This window comes from Lemur catta, chromosome 4, assembly GCF_020740605.2.
Source record: "Lemur catta isolate mLemCat1 chromosome 4, mLemCat1.pri, whole genome shotgun sequence".
In the NCBI taxonomy this organism is placed as follows: Eukaryota; Metazoa; Chordata; class Mammalia; order Primates; family Lemuridae; genus Lemur; species Lemur catta.
Genome location: NC_059131.1, coordinates 7,270,650 through 7,297,375, shown reverse-complemented (window position 1 = coordinate 7,297,375; position 26,726 = coordinate 7,270,650). Strand labels below are relative to the sequence as shown.

Here is a 26,726-nt window from a genome sequence, read left to right as displayed (position 1 = left end):
ACATCATTTTGCTAATCTGATAGGTGAAAGAAAGCCAGTATCTCCCTTTGGTTTTATGTTCATTTCAATATTTGACTACTAAAGAGATTGAGTACTGTTATTAGTCTTTCTTGGGTTTTAATCCTTACTTTAAGACCCACCTTAAATTTATCTTCTCTGTGCGGTCTCCTTTCATTCCTACTCCTTCTTTCCACCCCAGGCAATTTCCTTCTCTCAGTTTGCTCACATAGTACTTTGTATATACCTGTGTTGTAAGCAATTATGATCATATTGTATTATAGTTGCTATTTTTTTTTTTTTTTTAGAAACAGAGTCTCCCTCTGTCACCCAGGCTGGAGTACAGTGGCACTATCATAGGTCACTGTAACCTCAGATGCCTGGGCTCAGTGATCCTCCTGCCTCAGCCTCCAGAGTAGCTAGGACTACAGGCGTGTGCCACCAAGCCTGGCTAATTTTTTTACTTTTAACTTTTTGTAGAGGCAGGATTGTGTTGTTGCCAGGCTAGTCTCAAACTCCTGGCCTCAAGTGATCCTCCTGCCTCAGCCTCCCAAAGTGCTAGGATTACAGGTATGGCCTACCACGTTCAGCTCCTTTATTATGATTATTTACTTATCTGTTTATATTATATACCAGACCAGGGGTTCCTCTCTAGGGTTGTGATCATGTGGTATTTATGTCTCTTCTGAATATCTAGCTTGGGGCCTATAGCGCTTAGTATATGTTTAGGAAACTTCATTGAATGGTTTGAGGTCTGATTCCCAATTAAGGGTCTGCTCCTAAGGTTTGCTGCTTTTCTTCTGTTTTGGGTGTGGGCGTTGTTAATGCTACTGGTCCTATTTCAACTCCTTCATTTTACAAACTAGGTCTAAAGGGGAAAGGACTGAGGAATGTCTTGTTTGGTTAATGAGATGTTTTTATTTATCACACCCTACTAGGTGTTGTGAATCATAGCAAAACTCCAAACCAGAAGGTACTTACGGTTAAGGATAGTTGTTGATTTTTACAATCTGAGATAGATGGTGAGTTTCTCTCAGTTTTTACAGACCAAGTCTGACCACTGAGGTTTTTGCTTGATTGTTTTATCATGGAGCTTTGAGCCAACACAGTTCATCCCATTCATTTGGCTTCTTCCAAAGAGGTCTGAATCTTCTTACATATTAGAAACAGATTCTTTTCTCATTGCAGTTATTCCAGGCACTGGGTGATTCTTGAGAGGCCCGATGTCTTCTCTTCCAGAGAACTCGTGGGACGTGTCCTCAGAGCTACCTTCCCATGAAGTAGTTCCCCACCAAGCCTCATTTCAGCATTGCCTTTTCCTGCTCAAGATAGAAGTATAAGCTTTCTTCTCATTCTTGTTCCTCCACTTGTTCTTCCTATCCTTTTCAAACATTTCTCTCCCTTGTTCTAAGGTTAACATACTCACTTGCATCTTCAAATTCTTTACCAAATGTCACTTTTATCTTTGCTTTAGATAACATCTGTCCTTTCCCTGAGGGAAAGCTTTCTCTAGTGGAGCTTGTGTGTTCTTTTACTCCCTACATCTCAGCGTAGGAAAGGCACTGCATTGCCTGTAAAACCTCCCTGTTAAAATTACGGTTAAGTCTAATGTAGTTGGGATATACATCTTCTTCCTTTCTTCATGGCTATTACCTGCTGAACTCTTTCTTGGCCATATCCTCTTACTTGTTGAAGATGTAGGCATCAGCCTCACAGTCTTCCCATACAAGGTTGTGCCACTATTCCAAGGTGAATTTAGTGTGAATGTGAACAGATTGCCCAGGACCTTGGCTTTACAGTTTCCTAATTTCATTATCTCTGGTGGTCTTTCTTTTCTACTTAATTCATTCACTTAATCCCAAGAAGCTACTCTGGACATCATCATCACTTGAAATCAGCTTTACCTTTGAAATCATAAATTTAAAACATGCTGCTCCTAGCTCTGACTCTAATCACTATCCTTTCACTAAATCTACTCATTGACACTTGAGATTTGCAGTTCCTTGACATCTCTAAATGCTTTCTTTACAAGCAGGCAAGAATCCATCATCCGGTCACTTCAGACCTCTTGCCAGAATTCTCAGTTTTCTTGTCCTGATGAATTTCCATCATATGCATCTGGCAAAACCTAGGTTCCAGATCAGTTTGTCTCTTTGGCCTTCACAAAAGGTGATGAATAAAAATCACAGTTACCCAGCGTTAGTGGTACTGCAAATTCATGATCTCTAGTCCCTGAAAGAGCTGTCAGGGCCATAGGACAGTTCTTTCATTCTCCACAGGGGCTATTTTAAACATTCTTTTCTTCCTTTACACTTAAGAAACAAAGTGTCCTCCAGATGGTCTTCCTACTTTGTGGGAAAGAAAATAGAAGCCATCAAAAGGAGATCCCTTAGATTTCCTGTTGCTTGAATCACCTGTCTACCTCCTCTGTACCATTTGTTCTTCCGTTCTTTTTTCAGTGGATGACATGTCCCTCATGCTGTCTCAGGCTGATTCTCCAAATGTGCTCTAGTCTTACTCTTTCCTTCCTCCTGATTAACTCTTTGTCTTTAATCTGTCTCTTAGTTCTGACTCTTTCTCATCTTACTAATAAATATGTTCAAATGTCTCACAAAAACAAACCAAAATACCCCAGGAAAGAAATCTCAATTTTTTCTAGCTTCTGCTTCCCCTTACCAGCAAAAGAAAGCCCCAAACTTCTCTACTTCTCCTTTGTCTGGCGTTTTATTCACTCCTCAATACAAGATAATATGTCTTCTCCCATCACTCACTAAAACTGCTTGCTCCAAGATCATCTGGACTTCCTTGCTGCTAAATCCATCATCTGGTAGAATGTTCGGCAAGAAGTACTTGACACTTCTCAAATTGGCTTCTGTGACAGTACACAAAGCATCTCCAGCTGTTTCTCCTCAGGCTTCTTTGCTACTTCCTCTTCCTTTGCTAAATGGGAACGTTCCTCACTTGTTTTTGTTTGTTAATGCATTTGCTGCCTTATTGGTTTTGTATCTTTTTTTCAGGACTTTCTTTATCATTTGTATGTTGATGACTTCTGTTTTGTCCATCTGAAAGCTTGCCTCGGAGCTTCAGGCTCACACATCCAGCTACCTGCTGGGCATCTCCACTTGGATGTACTGCGGACACTTAAAGATCAGCATATCCACAACTATATTCTTTTTCCCCCTTTGCTTCCAAATCTGGTTCATTTTTTGTGGTCTTAGACTCAGTGATTATTTCCATTACCCATCTAGCTTGGGTCAAACCCAAAATCTCAGTGTCTGTTGTTATCCTTGACATCACATTCAGTCACTGGATCCTGTTAGGGTAACTTCCTAAAAATTATTCATTTTTCTCCCACCTCCTGCTACTTCCCTACTTCAAGTGACTGTCACACTATTTCTAGATTATTATGGTATTCTCTTCCCCAGTGTTCTTTCCTCCAGCTTTTATAGTCCTATCTATTTTCTCCTCTCCAGCCCAGACTACTTATTATAAAATGCAAATCTTATCACATTACTCTCTAACTTAAAGTACTTAAATGGCTAATTTCCCATTTATTCAGGGAAAAGTTAAAAATTCTAGTAATTTCCCACAAAATTGTTCATGATCTGACTTCTGCTGAATTTTCCAGCCCTATCTCTTGTCACTTCCTCCCTCCCTTCTCCCAGATCCACCCATCTTAAATAACTTACCTGAAAGCTGCACTGTTTTCCTTACCATCTTTAAGGTTTTTTTTTTTTTTTAAACATGTAGATCCCTCTGCTTAAAATAAAAATGCAGACTCCCCAAATATTACTGTTATGCAGTGTGTGGAAAAACTTCTGTAGCTATTATATATACTTAGTTTGGTTTGAAGTCAGATTCTGGAAGGAAAAGACAAATATGTACAGTCATCCCTCAGTATCCAAGGGGGATTGTTTCCAGAACCTACGTGGGTACCAAAATCTGTGCATGCTCATGTTTTGCAGTTGGCCCTGTGGATCTGGAAAGTAGGCCCTTAGTATCTGTGGGTTTCGTCTGGTTGCGGATGCGGAACTCACTGATACGAAGGGTCAACTGTATTTACTGAAAAAAATCTGCATATAAGTGAACCCATGTAGTTCAAGGGTCAACTGTATTTACAGTAATGTCTTTCAGAAACTGACCTATTTATGTATTTAATTATAATGGACAGTTGGTTTATATTAATAGAACTCAAAGAGGATTTCCTTAGAGATGTGTTTCAAGGAGAAATGACTAATATGAACTAATGCTTCTTGTGAGCATTTTTGTTATGAAAAGTGTGGCTAAAATAGTTGGCTAATGGAAAAATGGTAATGCCGATGCTGGACATAGAACTTCTTTAAACTAGAGAAAATGATTAGGTATTTTAGATCATAGACATTTTAATAGATATTTTAATGATAAGTACTTGAAACCTACCACATTGAGTAGAGGTTTTTATGGCATACCATTAAAGTTCTTGTCAATAATAATAATATTAGCAAGACATGTATTTCTTACTTCATACCAGACACTGTTCTGAAGTGCTTTACTAATTTGTTACATTTCTGTTTGATTTTTCCAGTGGCCTAAAAATAACATGCTTTTCAGATTGGCTTCTTTTACTTGATAATATGCATTTAAGATTCCTCCATGTCTTTTCATGGTTTGATGGCTCATTTTTTAAAAATGTTGAATAGTATTCCATTGTCTGGATGTACCATAGTTTATTTATCCATTCACCTACTGAAAGACATTTGGTTTCTTCCAAGTTTTGGCAATTATGAATAAAGCTGCTATAAACATCTGTGTGTAGTTTTTTTTTTTTTTTTTTTGAGACAGAGTGTCACTTTGTTGCCCGGGCTAGAATGAGTGCCGTGACGTCAGCCTAGCTCACAGCAACCTCAGACTCCTGGGCTTAAGCGATCCTCCTGCCTCAGCCTCCCGAGTAGCTGGGACTACAGGCATGCGCCACTATGCCCGGCTAATTTTTTTTTTCTATATAGATTTTTAGTTGGCCATATAATTTCTTTCTATTTTTTTAGTAGAGATGGGATCTCGCTCTTGCTCAGGCTGGTCTCGAACTCCTGACTTCGAGCAATCCACCCGCCTCAGCCTCCCAGAGTGCTAGGATTACAGGCATGAGCCACCGCGCCCGGCCCTGTGTGTAGTTTTTTGTGTGACCTAAGTTTTTAACTCCTTTGGGTTAATACCAAGGAGAGCGATGCTGGATTGTACAGTAAGAGTATGATTACAACTGTGTGACGTTTTGGACAAAGACAATAGTAGGGAAACAGCAAGACTGGTGGTTATCAGAGGGGAGGGAGAGTTGAACAGGTGAAGCACAGAAGATTTTCAGGGCAGTGAAAATACTATATATGATACCATAATGGTGAATATATGTCATTATACATTTGTCTGAACCCATAGGATGTGCAATGCTAAAGTGAATCCTACTGTGAACTATGGGCTTTGGGTCGTAATGATGCATCAATGTAGCAGGTTCATCAGTTGTAACAAATATTTTGGTAGGGGATGTTGAAAAGTGGGGAGGCGATATACAGGGCATCTCTGTACCTTTCAATTTTGCTGTTAACCTAAAACTGATCTAAAAAAAATAAAGTCTTAAAAGAAAACTATATACTCTTTCAAAATATACTGTACTTGGAAATACTTAAAGAATTCAGATATGGTTTAAAACATTTCTAAAAAATTATGACTCCTTCTGGGTAGAATAGAGTTGTATACTTTTTGCAAACATAATGAGAAATCTGTTACCTGTCAGTATTAAAGTCATATTAAAGTTAAAAAGTCTGAGTAGTATATATCTAACACTGTATTCTCTCACCCAGTTCTTTCAATAAAGGTTTACATGTTCTATAGCTAAAAGATTTATTATCTTTTAGGTTTAATGTCATACGGAGCATATGCTGTCATATTTGACATAGTCTGTGAAATATGTAGGGCAGATGTTATTCTTCATATTTTTATGAATGAACAGGAAACTGAGGTTTGGAGAGGTTAAATAATTTGTCCAATGTAATGCAGCTATATAAGAATAAGCATCTTTAGATTTCTAAGATTGTGTTCTTTTCTCATTATCATCCTTACTTTCTAAGGTAAAACCTCAAGCTTTGTACAAGAAATTGGTAGCTGTTATTTTTGGATAAGCTTGATGGATATCTTAGAAAAGTAATTAATAATATTAAATGTTTTAACACTAAAAGGGTTTCAAATTTCAGAATATTTGTTAAACCAGCGATTGTTCAACTTATTCACCCTAAGATATCCTCTCAGGTTCAGGTTAATCCTCTTTACTCTTCTTCAAAAGGGTACTGTTTGTTTTTTTCATGTTTACAAGTGGAGAGAGCATTTAACTGTATGATCCTACTTATTGGAGGTCTACAGTATGATGGATACATCAAGAACAGTGCCTTATTTAATGATCACTTTTTATTTATATGTCTTTTAAGGATTTGTGTAGAACATTTGGATGTGGGTGAGTGTGGAATTCTGCAGATTATTAAATCTTGGGATAGTAAAATTGCAGTCTGAATCCTGGACTTTTATCTGTTTAGTTTTCCCTTTTTTGGCACTGCCTTTTTTTCATTGCCAGTGATGAGCAACATTATCTCTCAAATTACTGCAAAGTATTAATATAAGGAGAACTCTCAGACTGGTTTGCCGTCAGACTCCAGCATAGCTTAGTGGTACATTGAAATTGAGATATCCTCAAGTCTTCTCTGACAGGTCTGGTCTGTCTGGGATACAAATAAAATTGGTAATGATGCCATTAAAATAAAGGTGGTGACAGAAACTTCCATCTTTTATTTATTTTTGGCTAGCAAAATTAGGGAGAGGCTTAGGTGATTAAGAAATTGTAGTATCTTTAAAACCTACTAGTGTTAATGTGATGTAGTTCACTGACCGTTTGACCAAATTGGGAGGAAATGGAACAGTAACTCAGGAAAGGAGAAAGAAGCTCTTCACAACTGTGGTGTCCTATAAAAATAAAATTAGCCAAATTTTATTTATTTTCATATATGTATTTATTTTAACTTTCTACCACATATAAGATAATGTTTGAGACATAGTCCAGGTACTTTGAAGAAGTGTAGTTTGCTTGGGAGGATAAAACTTGTCCAGTGGAAAGTTAATGATGAAGAGCAAATAAATACAGTAATATAAAATAGTACCTTACTTGCTATTTGAGCAGCAGACAGTGAATACCATGAATTAAGAAAAGGTAGTAGTCACCATGCTTTGGAACTGTTAGAGCATTGTGAAGGAATAAGAACTCGACAATGACAGTGGTGATAATAAGAATAGCAGCAAACACTGAAATGGCTACTGTTTCTATACACACACACACACACACACACACACACACACACACTCTTTATGTAGTGATGCCTTGATTTTTATAAAATTCAACTTTTTTTCCTTAATTATTTTTTAAAAACCAACATATAAAAATTGTGTATATATTTATGATGTTGACACTTGGAGTTTTGAAAGATATTTCTGCTGCATGTACTATTCTAGGTTGATAGGGTTTTTGTTTTGTTTTGTTTTGTTTTTGACTTAAATAATAGAAATTTATTTTCTCACAGTTCCAGAATTTGGAAATCTCAAATCAAGGTGTTGGCAGGTTTGGTTTCTTCTTAGGCCTCTCCTCTTGGCTTGCAGATGGCCACCCTCTCTCTGTGTCCTCACATGGCCTTTTCTCTGTGCTTCCACACCCCTGGTGTCTCTCTGTGTTATAATCTTTTCTTATAAGGACACCAGTCAGATTGGATTAGAGTCTACCCTAATGAACCGTCCTCTTGCCAAATACAATGACATTTTGAGGTACTGGGGATCTGGACTTCAACTTGTTAATTTTTTGGGGGGTGACACAATTCAGTCCATAAACATTCATTTATATCTAGTTTTAAAACTTGTGATTTTAGAACCTGGAATGCTATAAAATTGCATGTACTTAAAAAATATACAATGATATATATGAAGACTTCTGGTTGAGTTTTCATTGTGATCCGTCCTCCTTTCTGCAATAAAAACTGGTCACTTCTCTGTCTGTAAGATAGTTTTCAATTCCTACTTTCCAAGATTATTTTGGGTTAGGTTGAATTTTCATTTTTCTTTTGGTACTTTAACAGTGTTGCTCCATTCTTTTTTTTTTTTTTCCAAACAGTCCAGAGGTGCTTTTTTTTTTTTTTTAACCGCTGTAATGCTGTGAATTCATGGGAATAGCAGCGCAGGTTCCTAGGTAGATCAGGCTGGTTCTCCAGTTGAACCCAGGTACCTTTCTCTTTGGTTTCCTTCTTTTTCTGATTATTTTCCTTCACATGTTTTTAGGAAGCTACCTTCTAAAAGCTTTTAGAGTGCTTAATAAACTCAATACATACATACGTTTTCTTGGTAAGAATTTTGTCCTTAACATTGTTTAGAACAATGTCAGTAGCATGCAAGATGTAACATTATAGACTCTTCCACTTTTGCTGGGGGAATATTTGTGAAACATTTCTTTTTGAAAAGTGTCCATCCCCTTGATGTCTCCAGCATCAGCTTTCTTTTAGATTTGCATGTATGTGGGCAAAGGAACAGCTCCCAGTTTTCTAAAAGGCCTAGAGAATATATAGCAGATGACTCTTTTCTTTGTGTGGGTCATTTTGGTAAATTACTGAGAGATGGCAGTTCTGATCTCCACTGCCTTCTGGTTTGTATTGTGCCTCTGTTCATAATGTGTCCTTTTTTCCTGTGGTTCCTTTAAGAGTTTCTTTTTCTGATTGGCCTTAGTCAATTTGATTATGATGTTCCTTGCTGTATGTAGTTTTCTTCATGTTTCTTGTTTTTTGCATTGGTTAAGCTTCTTAATCTGCATGGTTTTTAGTTTTCATCAACTATGGAGAATTTTGAGCCCTTATTTCCTCAAATTTTTCTTTCTGTTCTTTCTTCTGGTGACTCCAATTACATATATTGATATAGTAGGTTGCTTCATGTTGTCCAGTAGCTTACAGATAGTCTTTTCTTTTTCTTTTTTAAATTTGTCTTGTCTTTTCCCCCCTCTGTATTTCATTTTGGTAATTAGTTTTGCTATGTTTTAGGTTCCCTTGTCTTCTGTAATTTCTAGCCTTCTGTTAGTCCCATTCAGTGTACTTTTTGTCTTATCCCTGGTATTTTTTATCTCTGGGTTTTAGTTTTGTGTCCTTTTTATATATTACATGTTTTTATTTAAAATTTTCAGTGTTTTCTGAACCTCTGTTTACATTATTGTGCATAATATTGAGTTTATCATCCCAACCACTTTTAAGTGTACAATTCAGTGGTAGCAATGGTAGAGTTCATATTCCGTCACATATTCTTTTCACTAAGCCATGTTTTTCTAACTCTTGTGTTTTAATTCCTTATTTCTGAGATGTCTTCTGGTTGGTAAATTAATTATTTAGGAGATGCCCTATGAAAGTGACTAAATTCATTGTTCCAGTCTACTTATATCTTTGGTTTCTTAATATATTGACATAAGTTGTATGTCTTTTAGTTAGTATGCATCATTTCTCTGGCACCTCAGTATTCCTGAGAGAAGTTAAACTTTCCTGAACCTGCAAAGTTGAACACCACCATAAATTCTAGACTAGAGTTAATTTGACCTTAAGGTATATAGCACAGATGAAGGTTAGTCTGAAGAAGGCCTCAAACTGACCTTTGCTTTAGCCTTTTAATGTACTAGTATTCTTAGTATTCTTTGTCAGTTAAAGGTTTAGTTTATGCACTGTTAGCTTGAAATTACTGCACTCAGCATCTGAGGAAAATAGCTTGACTTATTCTAAGTCTCCTAATTCATTGAGAAATTTTGATGCATTTTGTATTTTCATTGACTTATTTTGTTTTAGCCCTCTCTTATTATTCTGGAATGACATATTCGCAGTCACAGGCCAGATATATCACATCCTACGGGCCTAAGCAAGTCAAGAATTATTTAAAATACATGATCACATAAAATGTTTACTTCTTAAAGAAATTTAATTTTTATAATCTGTTATGGTAAAATATTTTTAAAGCCTGGGTGTTCCAGAACCTGTTCTACCTGTTATCTTTTAAGCGAGATGAAGACTGCATACCTGAAAGAGAAGTTCACTGGTAGACAGAATGCCAGAACTACTGAGAATAAGTCCTTGTTTATGTAACCTTTTAGTTTGTTGAGGCTTTCCTTTTTTGGAGTACAGGAAATTAAATACTGTGGAAGACTGCCATTCTCAGCTGTTCACATGTTCCCTATGCTGTAAAAATCTTTAATGCCACCTTTATTATTCTATAAATCTGACATGGTTTTTCTCAGTAATTGACAAAGTATGGATATAAATTTAACAAGGCAAAACATTTAAAGTTGGTAATATTATATATACAAATGTATAATTCTAAATTTTTTTGGTCTCTAAGAACTACCTATCACTTTTCCTTCTGCCTACCTTTGTTATTGGAGATATGAGGTCTGCCCGGAAAGTATCCAGCCATGTAATATGAAAAGTAGAAACATTTATTGAAAAAGTTACAAGATAACAAGAAACATGGCATATAGGACAGTGACGCCTTATTCCCCTTCAAAGTAGACACCTTCGGACCTCACACAGTTCTCCCAGAGTCTCTTAACCTAACGCATACACATTCAACATTCTCAGGTGTTCTGCTTTTTGCAGGCCTCCCAGAACATGGACCACTTTCAACACACTCCTCGAAGCATTTGTGCCACACTTTTATTTGGGCTGCACACATTGTATTGTCCCGAAAGCCTTATAAATCATTTGAGTAGTTTCCATGGAGGAATGTTCAAGCTTAATGCAAAATTTGATTCAGATCCATCGCTCTACTTGCTCAGTCATTTTGAATGCGATGGCCACACAGTACACATGTTCATTTCATGGTGTCTAGCGCCCCACTGACTAGTACAGAAAAATCATCATTGTTCATGCATGTGCATTACAGTCCACTTTCCTTGGTTGACAGGTTACATCAATGTCACGCAAACTGTTCTTGTTACATTAACAATGGTTGGATACTTTCCGTACAGCCCTCGAATTTTTTTTTTCTTTTCTTCATTTGCTTTTACAGTACTTACCTACCTCTTAAGTTTGAGTGCTACCAGTTGAGGGTAGTTGTATTGGATACTTCTTTTCAAGAGAGCTGTCCTAGGATATATCCAAACACTACTCTCCCCAATATGGTAGCCATTAGCTACATGTGGCTGAGTTAATTAAATTAGTTAATATTAATTTAGTTCCTCAGTTGCACTAGCCTTATTTCAAGTGCTCAATAGCCACATGTGACTAGTGGCTCCATCCTGGATAGCACAAATATATAGAACATTTCAAATGTCCTGTTGAATATCTGAGATACTTTTAATCAGAATGTGAACTGAAGAAGGTCCCTGGTATGACTCTGTTTTAGATAGATATATATGTCATTTAATAATGTATTTACCAGTTTTAATTTCTGACTGAGGTTGTTTAAAAAAGTGAGGTCTTTAATCTCTGTCAAGCTTGCCTTGCTTACCAGTCTACAGTTTGAGTTTTCCCACTATATTTGGAGGTCTTTTACAGTGTTGCCCAGTAGACAGGTAGGACTTTGCTCTTTGTTAAATGGCCTTGCCAGAAAACATTATGGATGTCTTTTTTGAAGTTTGGTATATTCCTTATTGTAAGAACCATACATAGTCATTATAAAAAATCAGAAAATGTAAAGAGTAAACAATAAAAACTTGTGACCACCTGGAGATAATTTTCTGGGCTTTTTTTTTTTTTTTTTACTAGTTTTCTTCTATAATCTAAAAAAATTTTTAAGCTGTTGGTAATGTATCTTATTTTCAGTTTTGTCTCCATTTTGTTCCAACATTATAGCATAAGGATTTCTCAGATATTATTAATTTTTTCTTAAACTTTTAAATAGATGTACTGCAATACTGAAATAAGTGGTTTTAATAATTTATTTAGCCATTTCCCTCTTGTTGGACATCACATTCTGTGTAATGCTTCTCATCATACAAGGGTATGTCTGTAACTTGAATATAATTGTTTTACTTTTTTTGTAATTATTTAAGTTTATGTCTTCTACTAGAGTATAAGCCACTTGACTGGAAGGACCTGTCTTGATTACCTGTCTTAGATCTTTCTCGCTGTGAAACAGGATATAAGTTATTTTAGTTATATTTGTATTCTCAATTTATAGCACTGTGCTTAATATATATAATAGATACTCATCTGCCAAATTGAATTTAGATAATTGGATTATCCATTTTCATGGGTTTTGCCTGTGGCTAAGAATATGCTTGAAATTTTAGTAAAAGAATGATTCAGCTTTTTGGACATATTTCTTGCCTTTTAGGATTATAGTCTCAGTTTTAATACAGATTTTTTCTTTTTTTGCAGCTCTTTTTATAGGAGAAAGTTTTTGGATATGCCATTTAAAGGGATGAATAATTTTTCAAGGACGTCATAGTTAAGCATCATATTTGCCTGACTTTGTCACTACCACAATATGGTTTAGCTATTTGAAGAACATCTTTAGTGGCAAATACAAAACAATGAATCATACTGGCCAAATTTAGTTATGATATGGCTTTGTAGCTTTTATAAGTTAATTTCAAGAATGTTCTAGTATAAGGAACCATGAAAAGCAAAATTAAGGCTATGTGTGATATATATATTTTTCCTAAACTTAATGGATTTGATGGTTTGTAAAATGTGGCATGTAAATATAGCGTGCTGTATGTTGGAAATTGTAATATGTTGGTAGCAACAAATGTACTGGTAAATGAAGTTTTAAATGCATTTAAGAATATTGTGTTTCAGTGCATAATAGTAACTAAGAAGTCAGTATATGCAAAAGTTCAAGTCAATTCTTTTACAGAACATGTAGACAAAGTACATATATCAGTCAACATTGGCATTAAGAGAGCAGCAAATGGGAATACAGTAATATAGTAATAAAATAAAAAAGTGATATTTTTAGTTGCTACATTGGATTATGAGGAGAACATTATTATTATTGTGAAATGCAAATTGTTGACTGAATAGTTTTTCCTGGCCCTTTTTTAAGGTATCATAACAATGCTTTATTCATTCAGCAATATACCCTTTTCATATTTCTATATTAATATATTTAAATCTGCCTTATTCTTAGTAGCTTTCAGTATTCTATTGCTTGGGTAAATTATTTATCCATTACCTCTACTAATGGACTTTTGAGTCATTTTAATTACTTAATCTGGGTAGCAAAGTATGTCCTTACAAATATGTATTTATATAGATTCTAGGAAAATGCTAGAATTTTTTTTTTGTATTTCATATTTCTTCAATTAGTGTTATATATTTTTATAGTAAGGACAAAGTAAAAACTTATGTTTATAATGAAAACATTTGGTTTAAAATGTTTAAGTATTTGAGGAGGAAAGCAAGGTTATTTTGCACTTCATGATATGCACCAAAATAAACTCCAGATAGTTAAAGGGGATAAAGGTAAAGTGAGAAACCATAAACAAAATGAAATTATACAAATTCCCATCTAATCTAAACATAATTGATATGAAAACAGTCATAAAGAAAAAATTGTAGTTTTTATTTGCTGATAGTGAACAAAACTAAAAGGGATGTTAAAGGAGAGATAACAAACTGAGGAAAACCATATGCCCCAAAGGCAGACAATGATGCACTGATATTCTTAATGTAAAGAGCTTCTGTAAATTGACCATAAAATCACAAATATCAAAAGAAAAATGGTGAAAGGATTTAGACAACTCACCAAAGAAGTGCAAATGACAAAAATAATGCTTAGGATTTAAAAAGATGAAAATTAAAATGTCAACAGGAGATCATTTGCTTTTATAAAGCCAAAAAGTATTTAAAATACGGTAACATTTGATGTAGAATAGAGTAAATTTGCCACATTTATTATTCACTGCTGGTCAATTTGTTTTTTAAATTGATAGACTAGAATAGTTTTAGGTTTACAGAAAAGTGAGCAGATAATACAGAGTTCCTATGTGACCCCTACCTCTCTGTCTCTTTCCAGTTTCCCCATTATTAATGTCCTACATTAATGTGGTACACTTGTTACAATTGATGAGCCAATGTTGGCACATTATTATTAACTAAAGTGCATAGTTTTCTTTAAGGTTCACTCTGTGTTGTACAATGCATTTTTTTTTTTTTGGCTTAGTGATGATTTGAAGATCAGTTTTTAAGTTGTTTATTTTGCTACTAGGTTTTGAGGACTATCCTAGGTCTTTTTTTGAAATTTCACAAAGATATATAGATACAAATGGAAGACGTATAATATGTCTGTAGCTGTAGTTACTAAGTCATAATACTTATTTTCCAATTCTGCCAATCAATTATACATTTTTTTCTGTGTGTATGTGGTTGTTGAAATTAAGTTTGTAGATTTCTGTTTTCCCTGATGGAGGCCAGTTCTTAAAGGCTAATCAGAAAGAGTTGCATCATTGTATTTTAACAAATGGGTTTAAGACCCACTGAACATCTTTATTTTTAATTGGGTTAGAAAATTATATTTTTAAATTTTAAAACATGGGTGTGAAAGAAACATTCTTACTAGGCAGAGCATGTTGTTATCAGTAAAATTCGCCCATGGATGGCAACATTACCAGACATCCCTTTGCCAAATATTCCTTCCATAGCAACAGCTTCCTTCAAAAAGAATTTTTTTTCTTTTCTGACTTACTGTTAAAATATCACCCTTAGACAAAATCTATTACTTTTTTCCCAAAAATATCTACCAGCATAATATTAATAGGTACTTAGGCACAAGGTCAGCAAATTTGGCGTTTTCTTTTTATAGAATAAAAATATATAATTCATCTATAAGTTCAATAACTTTTAAAAGTTCATTGTGACAAGATAGCCAGGAAACTTTTGTATGAAGCTGAGATTTTTCATGGTTATGTTTCATTTCACTACAAAGGATTGAAAATACTCTATTGTACTTTAACAATCTTATTTTTATAAATTTATAAACAATCTTATTTTTATAATTTTATACTTAGTGTTGATGACATATTGTAGCATATTATGCTTTTAAGGATTTGATTTCTTAGTTGTTAAAGCTTGTTCTGTGACTGATGATGCAGTGAATGAATTTCATGTGTGGTACTATTAGTACGTATATAGTTCTTGAGGCAGTTTTGTATTTCATTCATAGCACCACATCTATCAGTGGTGACTATTACAAAGGTTTTCCTTAAAATAGATACTAAAGAGGTAATTTATTATTGAGAATACCTTATATTTACTCCAGTTATTTCTTCATTTTAGCAGTATCCAATACTGTATACTTTCTTTCAGTAAACTTCTCTTTACTGAATAATTTATTTTGTTATATGTATCTCCAGCTTTTCAATTATTTTTTTTCTGTGTGCCCTCCAAAGGTATTTGCCATTAACAAAGTATACATTTTTCACCATATTGTTTTTCATATCTCAGCCATTTAGAAAAACCATAGTGAGAAGAATCAGTGTCTCTCAGAAGTGTCTGGATTTTTAAAAAAGGATCTTTTGATGTTAAAGACGGGAAACAAAACAAAAACCCTAAAATTCAAAATAGGCTTACAAATGTGTGCCATTAAGTATAAGGAAAATTGGTAAAGTGCTGGATGGAATGAATTTAGGACATTAACATTCAAAAATTATAGAGATTTGTTTTCATGCTCCTGTTTAGGTTTTAAGTGTCTTGCTAATTGTGGTGGCCTTGGCTTTGTTCAGTCACTAACATGAAATACAAATTTATGAAAATCTTTGTGTTCCAGAAAGTCATGCACCATACCTACTAACAGGGCTTACTAGAAAAAATAGGATGGATCAGACTGTGCAAAAACATATGCAACTTTTAACCAGAATAATAACTAAAATAGTGACACTTCAAATAAAAATGAGTATAGTTAAATCTCTATTGGCATTTGTACCTGGCATTACAGATATGTCAGTGTCTGCAACCTTAAACCCTAAGGCTTGAGCTTTTTTCTTTGAGATTTAGGTCTGAGGAGGCCTTTACTTCCATAGCCTTCTGTTTAGTTTGTTTTTGTTCTTTAAGCAAAGGAGAAAGAGCTTCCTAGCTTCTTCAGCTGCACTTAAAATCTCACAAGATGGCTTAACGTCATAAACAGTATAAGGGTTATTGAAGGCACTATTTATACTTGAGGAAGGCGTTTGTACGTGATTTTTGTCTTTTTTCTTAATGGCTTCCTTTATGGCTAAGGCTTTCTCTTTAATTTGAGAAAGCTTGCTCGTCATCATTTAAAAACATTCACATGCTAGAGAAAATCATGTTTTACTTAATACTTATATCATTCCCGTCTTTCCCGGTTAAGTATGAGATATTTGTATTATTGAAATACAGGTTATAGCAGAACATATTGTACTTCATTAATGATTGTGGATGCAATTCCCTATTTCAAATAGGCTTCAGGTAATTTTGACCATTTTGGGGGGGGGTGATGAGATTAGCTAGCTATTTCTTTTGTCCTCATGATTTGAACCGTAAGAACTTATACAAGGAGTAGGTGAAGGGTCAACCCTGCCATTTTCTTTTTGTTTCCTTCTACTACTTGCATTTTAATGTTATCTTAAATCTGTGATTACATATATTACATTCAGTTTTTTAGATTTTATTTTTTAATTGACAATAATTGTACATTTTCATGGGGTACCCAGTGATGTTTTGAATCATATAATGTATAGTGATCAGATCACGGTGATTAGCATATCTGTTATCTCAAACATTTATCATTTCTTTGTGCTGGAAGCATTCAATATCCTCCATCCAGCTATTTGAAACTATAATTATGGTTAACTCTAGTCATCCTACAGTGGTATAGAACACTAGTATTTATCCCTCTATCTAGCTGTAATTTTGTATCCTTTAACAAATCTCTCCCTTTCCCTCCCTCCCCGTCCTCTGGTATCATCTGTTCTACTTTTTACTTCTGTGAGATCATCATTTTTTTTTTTTTTTGGCTTCCACATGAGTGAGAATATTCAGTGTTTTAACTTTCTGTTCCTGGCTTATTTCACTTAAGATAAGGTCCTCTCGTTCCATCTGTGTTCCACGAACATTATATTCATTTTTAAACAGCTTAATTGAGGTATAATTGACATAGAATAAATTGTACATATTTAAATTGTATAATTTGATAAACTTTGACATATGTCTGCACCCTAAAATGGAATGTTTTTAATCTACTAGGTAATTTTTTAAGGAAGGAATTTAAAAAATTTAGTAGGTAATATGCAGGAATATGCATGATAAGGTGTGTGTAAAGTACAGTATGTCACAATTCGCTGAAAGCTAGCAAGAGTGAGATATTGTTGAAAATCCCTATATTAAGCCTTAACTTTTTTAGGTTAAATATGCAAATTGTAGCGTGTGTGTATATAAATATTTTTTTGAGGTAGGGTCTCGCTTTGTTGTCATCATGGCTCACTGCAACCTCAAACTCCTGGGCTCAAGCGATCCTCCTGCCTCTGCCTCCCAAGAAGCTGGGACTATAGGTGTGCACCATCATGCCAGGCTGATTTTTCTATTTATCTATTTATTTATTTTTTGTAGAAATAGGGTCTTGCCATGTTGCTCAGGCTACTCTTGAACTCCCAGCCTCCCTTCCGCCTTAGCTTCCCAAAATGCTAGGATTACAGGCATGAGCCACCACACCCAGCCTTTATATGTGTGTGTGTGTGTGTATATAACTTTTATTGTTGTATTATTAACAGTATTTTTTTAATCTCAGTAGGTCATCTTTCATACTCCCATTGAATATGTGTACCCACCTTAGGAGACTTCTCTGGTCTGTTCAGTACCATGTGGATACTTGGAAATAATGGTGTTGGGTCACTGTGTACTTTGTAGAAATAGAGTTAGCAAAACTAAGAATAAAGTCCAGATATGTATTTATACTGATGTCTTTTCCTTTTGGATGTAGGAAAAATTATGGCTATTTTTGAGTTCCAATTAACTGTGATTTAGGTTCAGTGTATTTGAGTGATTTTCTTTTTCTTTAAACCATAGTTGCTAATGGGTATCTAAATTCATTGGTAAGTAACTATTCCTACTTAAAGTGAAGTTATTACCAGAAATGAAGAAGCAATATGCAGTTAGATTTATATGTAGTTAGCAATATGTAGTTAGAAGGAGAAACGAGAAAAGAGTGTGTACTTTAAAGCAAACAACCAACTAACCACCACCAACTGTTTTCTTCGTGCTGAAGTGTTCTTTGACAGTTCCTAGTGGTAGCTTTATGGGTAGCAGAAAGAGTTGCTTATGGTTACAACTTCTGCTTCTGTTGTGTACCTAAATGAGGCTCTGCCTCAACACTTCTCCATTTCCTACATTCCTTTTCCAATGGGGCTTTTATGAGAATTAAATGAGAAAGCGACTTTGTTTTGCACATAGTATGCATTCAATAAATGATTTTTAAGTTATTAAATATGAAATGTCTGATTTCCGTAAGTACTAAGTTTGACAGTTGATATCTCTGACATTTCACTTTGACACTTCTTGTTTTATTTTTACTGTGAAGGTACATCCTCAGACTTTCAAACACACATTTTGCCTTGTGATTATCTTTCAGATTTTTTTAGAGCAATTTTTGTGAAACATAGATAAGTCAAAATTTTGTGTTATTTTCAAATATGAGTTCTGCTCCATTGTGGAATCAATGCAGTGCAGACAGCTCGAAATAGCAATGAAGTGTTTGGGAAGGATGTGGCTAATGAACACACAGTGCATTGATGATTTGAGAAGTTCCATTCTGGTGATTTTAATCTTGGAAATGAGCCATGTGGGCAACCTGAGACCAAGGTGGATAATGATGAGCTGAAAGCTGTGGTGGAAGCGAAGCTATGTCAACCTACACGTGAATTAGCAGCAAGGTTTGACATTACTATTCCAACAATACTGGACCATTTGAAACAAATTGGCAAGGTGAAGAAGCTGGATAGATGGATACCGCATGAATTAAACGAGAGTCAGAAGAGAAATCTCGAAGTTGCCTTTCTTTGCTGTCACGACATAAAGGCGAACCATTTCTACAATGTATTGTTATATGGGATGAAAAATGGATTCTTTGTGACAATTGCAGGTGGTTGGCACAATGGTCAGATAAAGATGAAGTGTGGAAACATCGTCCAAAACCAGACATTCATCAAAAAAGTTAATGGTATCTGTTTGGTGGTCCAGCGCTGCTATTACCAGCTACAGCTTCACGAAACCTGGTCAATCGATTATAGCGGGTCTCTACTGCAACCACTTGGACGAAATGATGAGGATGCTTGTGATTAAGCAGCTGAGTTTGGTCCATACAGACAGGCATATCCTCTTGCAAGACAATGCTCAACAAGCTCGGCTACCTGTCACACAAATATCGCTGCTCAAACTACAGAAGGTGGACTTGGAAACTCTCTGTTATCCACCATATGCACCAGACCTTGCACCAACTGACTACTACTTCTTCCAGGCTTTGGACTACTTCCTGCAAGGAAAAATATTCAATTCAAAGTCAGCACACCCAGCTTACCTTTCTAAATTTCATGTAATTTCCTCCACATTTTCCTCCTATCCACGTCCCCCAAAGGATTTTTCTGAATTGCTGTTTTATTTTCTGCAATCCTCCAGCTTCCTTTACCCTTCCAAGCCCCCATTATTTCTTTTAGCATGTTGTCAATTTGATCATTGAGTCTAGGGGGATGAGTTAAATATACTCGAACTTGTAAGGTTTAGGTAGTATTCTGCTACTGTCATTTTCTAAAAGTGTGACCTTGGACAAATCAAAGTCACTTAATTTTTCCATGTCTTACTTTTGTTTCTTCACATTTAAAATGAGATTGTTTCCTCCTGCCCTCGTTAGAGTTACTTGAGGATGAGACAATATATGCAATATAGTGTTTTAGAAATACTGTTACCTTCACAAGCATGTCACTTGCGTAATTTGAGATTTAGTTACTTTCTGATTAGTTTTTTTCACCCTCACCAAGTTATATATATTTACTTTTTCCTATTTTGATTATAAAATTTAATGCATGCTCATTGTAGAAAATCTGGGAAGTACAGGAAACTTAGAGAAGAAAATAGAAATCCTTGTATTGGGATTGCTTTTAGAAGACATTCAGTTTTGAGACCAAGCTCTGAGGGGTTAAGGGTAATGTCATATTTATTTTTGGATTTTCTGTTCTTTGTGTGCACTAGGCACAAAATTAATGCTTGTATAATGAGTGGGAACTTAGTGTAGGTGTATTTCTTAAAGTCAAAAGGCTGGTGAAGTTTTACTGGCCATTTGAAGAGAGAAAAGACATCTGACTCACAAAAATAATAATCGATACATTTTTTTTTTTTGAGCAGAGTCTCACTCTGTTGCCCGGGCTAGAGTGAGTGCTGTGGTGTCACCCTAGCTCACAGCAACCTCAAACTCCTGGGCTCAAACAATCTTTCTGCCTCAGCCTCCCGAGTAGCTGGGACTACAGGCATGTGCCACCATGCCCGGCTAATTTTTTCTATATATATTTTTAGATGTCCAGCTAATTTCTTTCTATTTTTTTTAGTAGAGACGGAGTCTTACTCAGGCTGGTCTTGAACTCCTGAGCTGAAATGATCTTCCCGCCTCAGCTTCCCAAAGAGCTAGGATTACAGGTGTGAGCCACTGCACCTGGCTAGATACATATTTTTAAATGGCATTTTTTGGTTGGCTAAAAGGACAAAGAAAAACACAATAGGGTCAATCCTAATATTCTGTGGCAGAGATTAGGAAACTAGATACAGCTGTTGGGTATGGAGTTTCTGGGCAATATTATGTCAAAGTGGATTGGCATTTTTCTAGCAAGAACAACATATGATAAAATTTGAATACTTGGTAATTGTGAAAACTGTCTTTTGTCTCTTTTTATTTTTTAACAGGATGGCTTAAACTCCTTGGTCCTTGATTTGGATTTTCCTGCTTTGAGGAAAAACAAGAATATAGATAATTTCTTGAATAGATGTAAGTATGTTTGAGCTTCATATTTGTTCCATAACTATGTTTTTGACAAGAGATTTATGTTTGATTAATATTACTAGCCTATAAACTTAGTAACTGTAAAGTCTAACTTATTAAACTTAAGTTTTTTTAGTTTACCATTTGATTTACTTGGAATTTAAGGCAAAATTGCAGAACTAAATTGCAATATATAAAGTAGGTAAAATTAAAAATTTTGTAATAAATTATTAAGACTATTTACTATTTTAGGGCAGGTTATTTATAGCACTTTCAAGAGAAGTTTTAAATTAAGATTTACAACTCTAAGACTTAATACTAACTAGAGACTTAATAAAGCTTTCTGTTTCTGTAAATGTGGACATTTCAGTCTAGTTAATGAAAAATAATGTGATAACAATTGTTACCATATGTGTGGTAACCCTTAATATTTGCCATTATTGATGTTCAGGTGAAGAAGTAAATGAAATTGAATTCTAAGACTAAGAAATTCTCAAAACAATCGTATCACCACAGTAAGCTCTTTAATTAGAAATTGCCAGAGACTGTTTTCCCAATTAAACAATCTTGTCTGTAGTTAGTATATATACAATATACAATTACCACTTTTTAGAGAAGTAGGCTATCAAGATTCATTACAAAGATTAGCCTTGGAGGGAATTTCATGGCAACTTTCTGCCATGATTCAGAATGCACACCAGGATTGCTTGGGTCATCACTGTGTCAGCTGTCGTCTGACTTGCCAAGCAACAGAGTCAGAAACAGAATAGCTTTAACTGCTACTTTTTGCTAGTCAGTAGTGTTCCTTTATGTTTGTTAATAAACTGGTTATAGAGAGGTTTAGCTCTTTGATGTAAGGTTAATGTGTATCTTAGATTTCTTTTTTCTTCATGAGTGAGGAGGGAGGTTCAATCCCCCCCCCCTTTTTTTTTGAGACAGAGTTTGACCCTGTTGCCATGGGTAGAGTGCGGTGGTGTCATCATAGCTCACCGCACCCTCAAACTCCTGGGTTTAAGCGATCCTCCTGCTTCAGCCTCCCAAATAGCTGGGACTCCAGGTGGGCGCCAGGACTTCCGGCTAATTTTTTTATTTTTAGTAGAAATGGGTCTCACTCTTGCTCAGGCTGGTCTTGAACTCCTGAGCTCAAGCAGTTCTCCCTCCTTGGCCTTCCAGAGTGCTGTGGGAGCCACTGCCCCTGGCCCGTAATCTTACATTTTTAAACAGCAGACTTTAAAAACTGACAGATTTAGCTGAAAATGAAGTCCAGTTTCTTAAAATAAAAATTCGTTTACAAATGTGATTATTTTAAAACGTTGCTTAGAAATATGATTGATACTATAAACATGGTGACCTTTTTATTGTAGATGAGAAAATTGTGAAAAAAATCAGAGGTCTACAGATGAAGGCAGAAGACTATGATGTTGTAAAAGTTATTGGAAGAGGTGCTTTTGGTGAAGTTCAGTTGGTAAGAAAGTATTTTTTTTTGGTTCTTGTTACTTTTCTTACATCATGGTTTTGTGAGACATTAACCATAGCAGCTGAGTAGATCTACTTTCTATGGCTAGACATGCCAGAAGTTAGCTTGGTGATCTTGGTCAATTCATTCCATCCCTGAGAGCCTCAACGTCCTCATCTATAAAAGGAAGCAATTGTTATGTAAATATCAGGTCCCTTCCACCTCTGAAACACTGTGACTTAGAGAATAAGGCCAACTTGGCTTCACATGTGATTTGCCTAGCAGTTAATACTCCTCTAAAACTATTGTGTTTTTATTTAGAATGTTCAGATAATAACATGTGCTTAATGAACTGAGATTTAATGAAAAACCCAACAAAGAAATTTTAATAACAAAATAAATCTGAAATTTATCTTTGCAGGCCAAAGTGGTGCCAACTTGAAATATTTTAAATGTGAACAATAAATATTACCTTTATATTGTTAAATGAGGAGCTATAATAATATTGCTGTTTTTATCACCTGACTATATGAGACTCCTCTATTATTGTCTTTATAGTTAAATTAGAGTCAAATTCTATTCTTCACACTACAGTGTTTATTCCTCTTGAGGGAGCACTGAGAAAAGCAATGATCGTTTTGACGCAGCATGGGTTTCTCTAAGAACAGATCATGACAGACTAACCTTTTCTTTCTTCTCTTTCATTGCTTCTTTCTTTGATAGGTTTATTGGACTTGTATATCAGGGTGGTGCAATAGGTGTGATATACATCCCTAAGATATTTAAAGAAATCTGATGTAGTTGAGGATAATATGGAAAAATGGCAACTGAGTTAATTATATACATAAGCAGCTTTATAGCTAATTTACTAACTGTATTCTAAGGCTGGCGAAAACACAGATGGTATGTTGGACAGAGATCATCAAGGACAAGTTTCAGTGTCTCTCCTTTCCTGTTAAACATTTTATTAATGACTTGTATGGGGGTAATAGTGGCATGTTGAATAATTTTGCAAATGAATTAAACCTGAAGTACAATGAGGATGATTTTAGATGATGAGCCAAAAATCCAGAAATTATCACTTGGGTTGTTTTCACATCTTTGCAATTGTGAATTGTGCTACTGTAAACATTTGGGTGCAGATGTCGTTTTTATAGAATGTCTTTTGTTCTTTTGGGTAGATGCCCAATAATGGAATTGTTGGATCAAAGGGTAGGTCTACTTGTATCTGTTTAAGGTATCTCCATATTGCTTTCCACAGAGGTTGCACTAGTTTGCAGTCCCACCAGCAGTGTATGAGTGTCCCTGTCTCTCCGCATCCACGCCGACATTTATTGTTACCGGACTTTTTGATAAAGGCCATTCTCACTGGAGTTAAGTTTAACACTTCAGATATTTTACTCCACTCTCATTTTGCATGTGTAGTTTCTGAGAAGTCAGATATAATTCTTATCTGTTCTTGTACAGGTAAAGTGGCTTTTTTCTCTCTGGCTTCTTTCAGATTTTTTTCCTTACGTTTGATTTTCTGTAGCTTGAAAATGGTATATGCAGATGTAGTTTTTTTGGGGGGGCCATTTATCCTGCTCTGTGTTCTTTGAGCTTTCTGCATATTTGGTTTGGTTTTTGACATTAATTTGGGGAAATTTTCAATATTTGTTTCAAATATTCCTTCAGTGTTTTCATTTTCTTCTGGTATTCCCATTACACATATTTTACACCTTTTGTAGTTCCTGGACATTCTGTTCTGATGTTTTCAGTCTTCCCTCTGTTTGCTTTTCAGTATCTATTGATTTATCCTAAAACTCAGAGATTCTTTCCTCAGCTACGTCCAGTCTACTAATAAGTCTCTCAAAGGCACTCTTTATTTCTGTTAGAGTGTTTTTAATCTCTAGCATTTTTCTTTTTAGTTGCTCCTTAGGATTTCTATCTCTCTGCTTACATTGCCACTCTTTTCTTGCATGCTGTGTGCTTTATCCATTAGAGCCCCTAATATAATCTTTGCTCTTTTAAGTTCCTGGTCTGTTAATTACAGCATTCCTGCCATGTTTGCTTCTGATGCTTGCTGTTTCTTCAAATTGTGTTTTTTGCCTGTTGTATGCCTTTTAAGTTTTCCTTGATAGCTGAATATGATGTATTAGATAAAAGAAACTTCTATAAATAGGCCATTAGTAATGTGCTAAGGTTCGGAAGGAGGAGGGACCCATTCTGCAGTCCTGTGATTAGGTCTCAGTTTTTTAGTGAGCCTGTGCCTCTGGACTGTGAACTTCAAAAGTGCTTCTCCCTTTTTTCTTCCACCTCCCCCTTAGGTGAGACAGGATGACTAGAGTGGGCTAGAGTTGTATATTTCTCTTCCCCAAGTTACTATATGCTCTGGTTAAATAGTTTTTCCTGAGAGTAGATCTTGTTAAGAGAATCCTCTAGCATATTTCAAAATGGTTCCTTTTCCTTTAACCCTCCTGGAAGCATGAGGGGATTTTTCTCTGAAATTTACTGTGAGAATATGGTTGAGTTCCCAGATATAAAACCCATAAAAGTGTGGGGGCTCCCCTCTGACTGGGTCCCCCTGGAGTTTTTAATTCTCAGATTTGACTACACTTAGTCTCTAGCAATTTGTCAATAGTTCAGGTTTTCCTACCCTGACACTGGTTCCCGTGACAGTTTCCACTTGTGATTCTCTGATCCCGTAACCATGACTTCCTCTGTTTGCTTTTCTGTTTCTCCAATCTTGGGACAGTGGTTTGTCCTGTGTCCTTACCTCTCGTTTGGATTCAAAAAGAATTATTGATTTTTTAGTCTGTTCAACTTTTTCTTTGTTGTTAGGATGGAGTGATGACTTCCAGGTTCCTTACATGTGGAACCAGAAACCCGTTGCCCTGTTTTAAAAGGCGTATGAATAGAATGTACTCAAGGGGTGGAGTGCTCAGGGACTTGAAACAATACCATCTGAGGTATGCTTGAAACAATTGAGAGGTTAATTTGGAGCAGATCTGAGGAAAGGGCTGCCTTGGAAAGTGATGAAGTTTTGTTATTGTTTGACTGTTTTTTTTTTTTTTTTTTTGGTTTTTGCTTGTTTTTTGGTTTTTAATGAAAATAGTAAAGCTTCACGTTTTAGAATTTTGATACTCTAATGGGGAGAGCAGGAGCTTAGATTATGGGACAGTTGAGTTATGAAAGATCATTTAAGATAGGGAAAATATAAAGTAGTTGAATCCTAGTTCTGCCATTTTCTAGCTTAAAGATCATGGTGACCATAGGCATGAATCTCTCTCTCTTGAGTTACAACCTATAGAATAAAGACAATAATATCTATCTTATGGGAGTCATTGTGGGAGACTAAGTGAATTAATAAAACAAATAAGCCTGGTTATAGTGCTCCTGAAGTGTTAACTGTTATTATTTCCTGTTCGGTGTATAGATGCATGCTGCTTATATTTGAAACAGATGCATTGTTTCTGCATACTTATGATTCAGGGCAGTTATAGAAAAGACACTAGAATTTGGAGTTGAATTTTGGAAGGAAATATAACAGACCCTGACTTGTCATATTTTAATGGCAGGATATTCACTGTTCTAAGTTACTTTGATAATTACAATTCAATATGTTGAAGGAAAGGGAAACAAAGGAGAATGGACAGATACAGAAGGCTTTTATTTTATTGTTGTTGTCGTTAATTTTTCAACCCAAAATTTGTTTTGGCCGCAAAATATGCAGAAACAAAGTAATATGTTTTTTAAAATGAAAAATATTTTAACATTTCATTAATCTGATGACCTGGCCCAAGAGTTTGTGGCATGTTTGTTTTGGCTTGAGTTCTTGGTTCTGTTACTTTATGCAGAGACTCTTTAAAAGAAGAATAAGTTTGCAAAGGAGGAGTCCAAGTGCTTCTTTCATAGCCTTTTTAAAGTTAATTCATATGCAGTAAATAAATTAGTATGGCAGATATGTAGGGAATGTTCTACATTTAGCATATCTTTATGATTATGATTTCTAGTCATTTGAAGAAAGTTTTATAATAGTTGGTGCAAATTTGTCTTTCCATGTGAAAATATATTACCATAGGGTGAATCAGTTTCTACAGATGAATCCTTATTATGAAAGTAACTTTGGTGTGTCACAGCATGTATACCGTAGTACAGTCAAGTGCCATATTGTGATGTTTTAGTCAATGACAGACCACATATATGACAGTGGTCCCATAAGACTATAATGGAGCTGAAAAATTCCTATTGCCTAGTGACATCATAGCTATCATAATGTTAGTAACACAAT

At 35.3% G+C, this 26,726-nt stretch overlaps 1 protein-coding gene across 4 annotated transcripts in view; it reads left to right on the top strand.

The window, feature by feature from the left end:
• Window positions 1–26,726, top strand: part of ROCK2 (Rho associated coiled-coil containing protein kinase 2) — a 122,315-nt gene that overhangs the window by 16,522 nt on the left and 79,067 nt on the right. For all 4 annotated transcript variants that reach the window (XR_006734622.1, XR_006734623.1, XM_045549044.1 and 1 more), the window contains exons 2-3: window positions 20,925–21,006; window positions 22,365–22,465. Coding sequence is in view for 2 of the 4 variants with exons in the window: in XM_045549044.1 (XP_045405000.1) it covers window positions 20,925–21,006; window positions 22,365–22,465 (183 nt within the window). In the remaining 2 variants the exon portion in view is untranslated. The remainder of the gene's footprint in view (window positions 1–20,924; window positions 21,007–22,364; window positions 22,466–26,726) is intronic.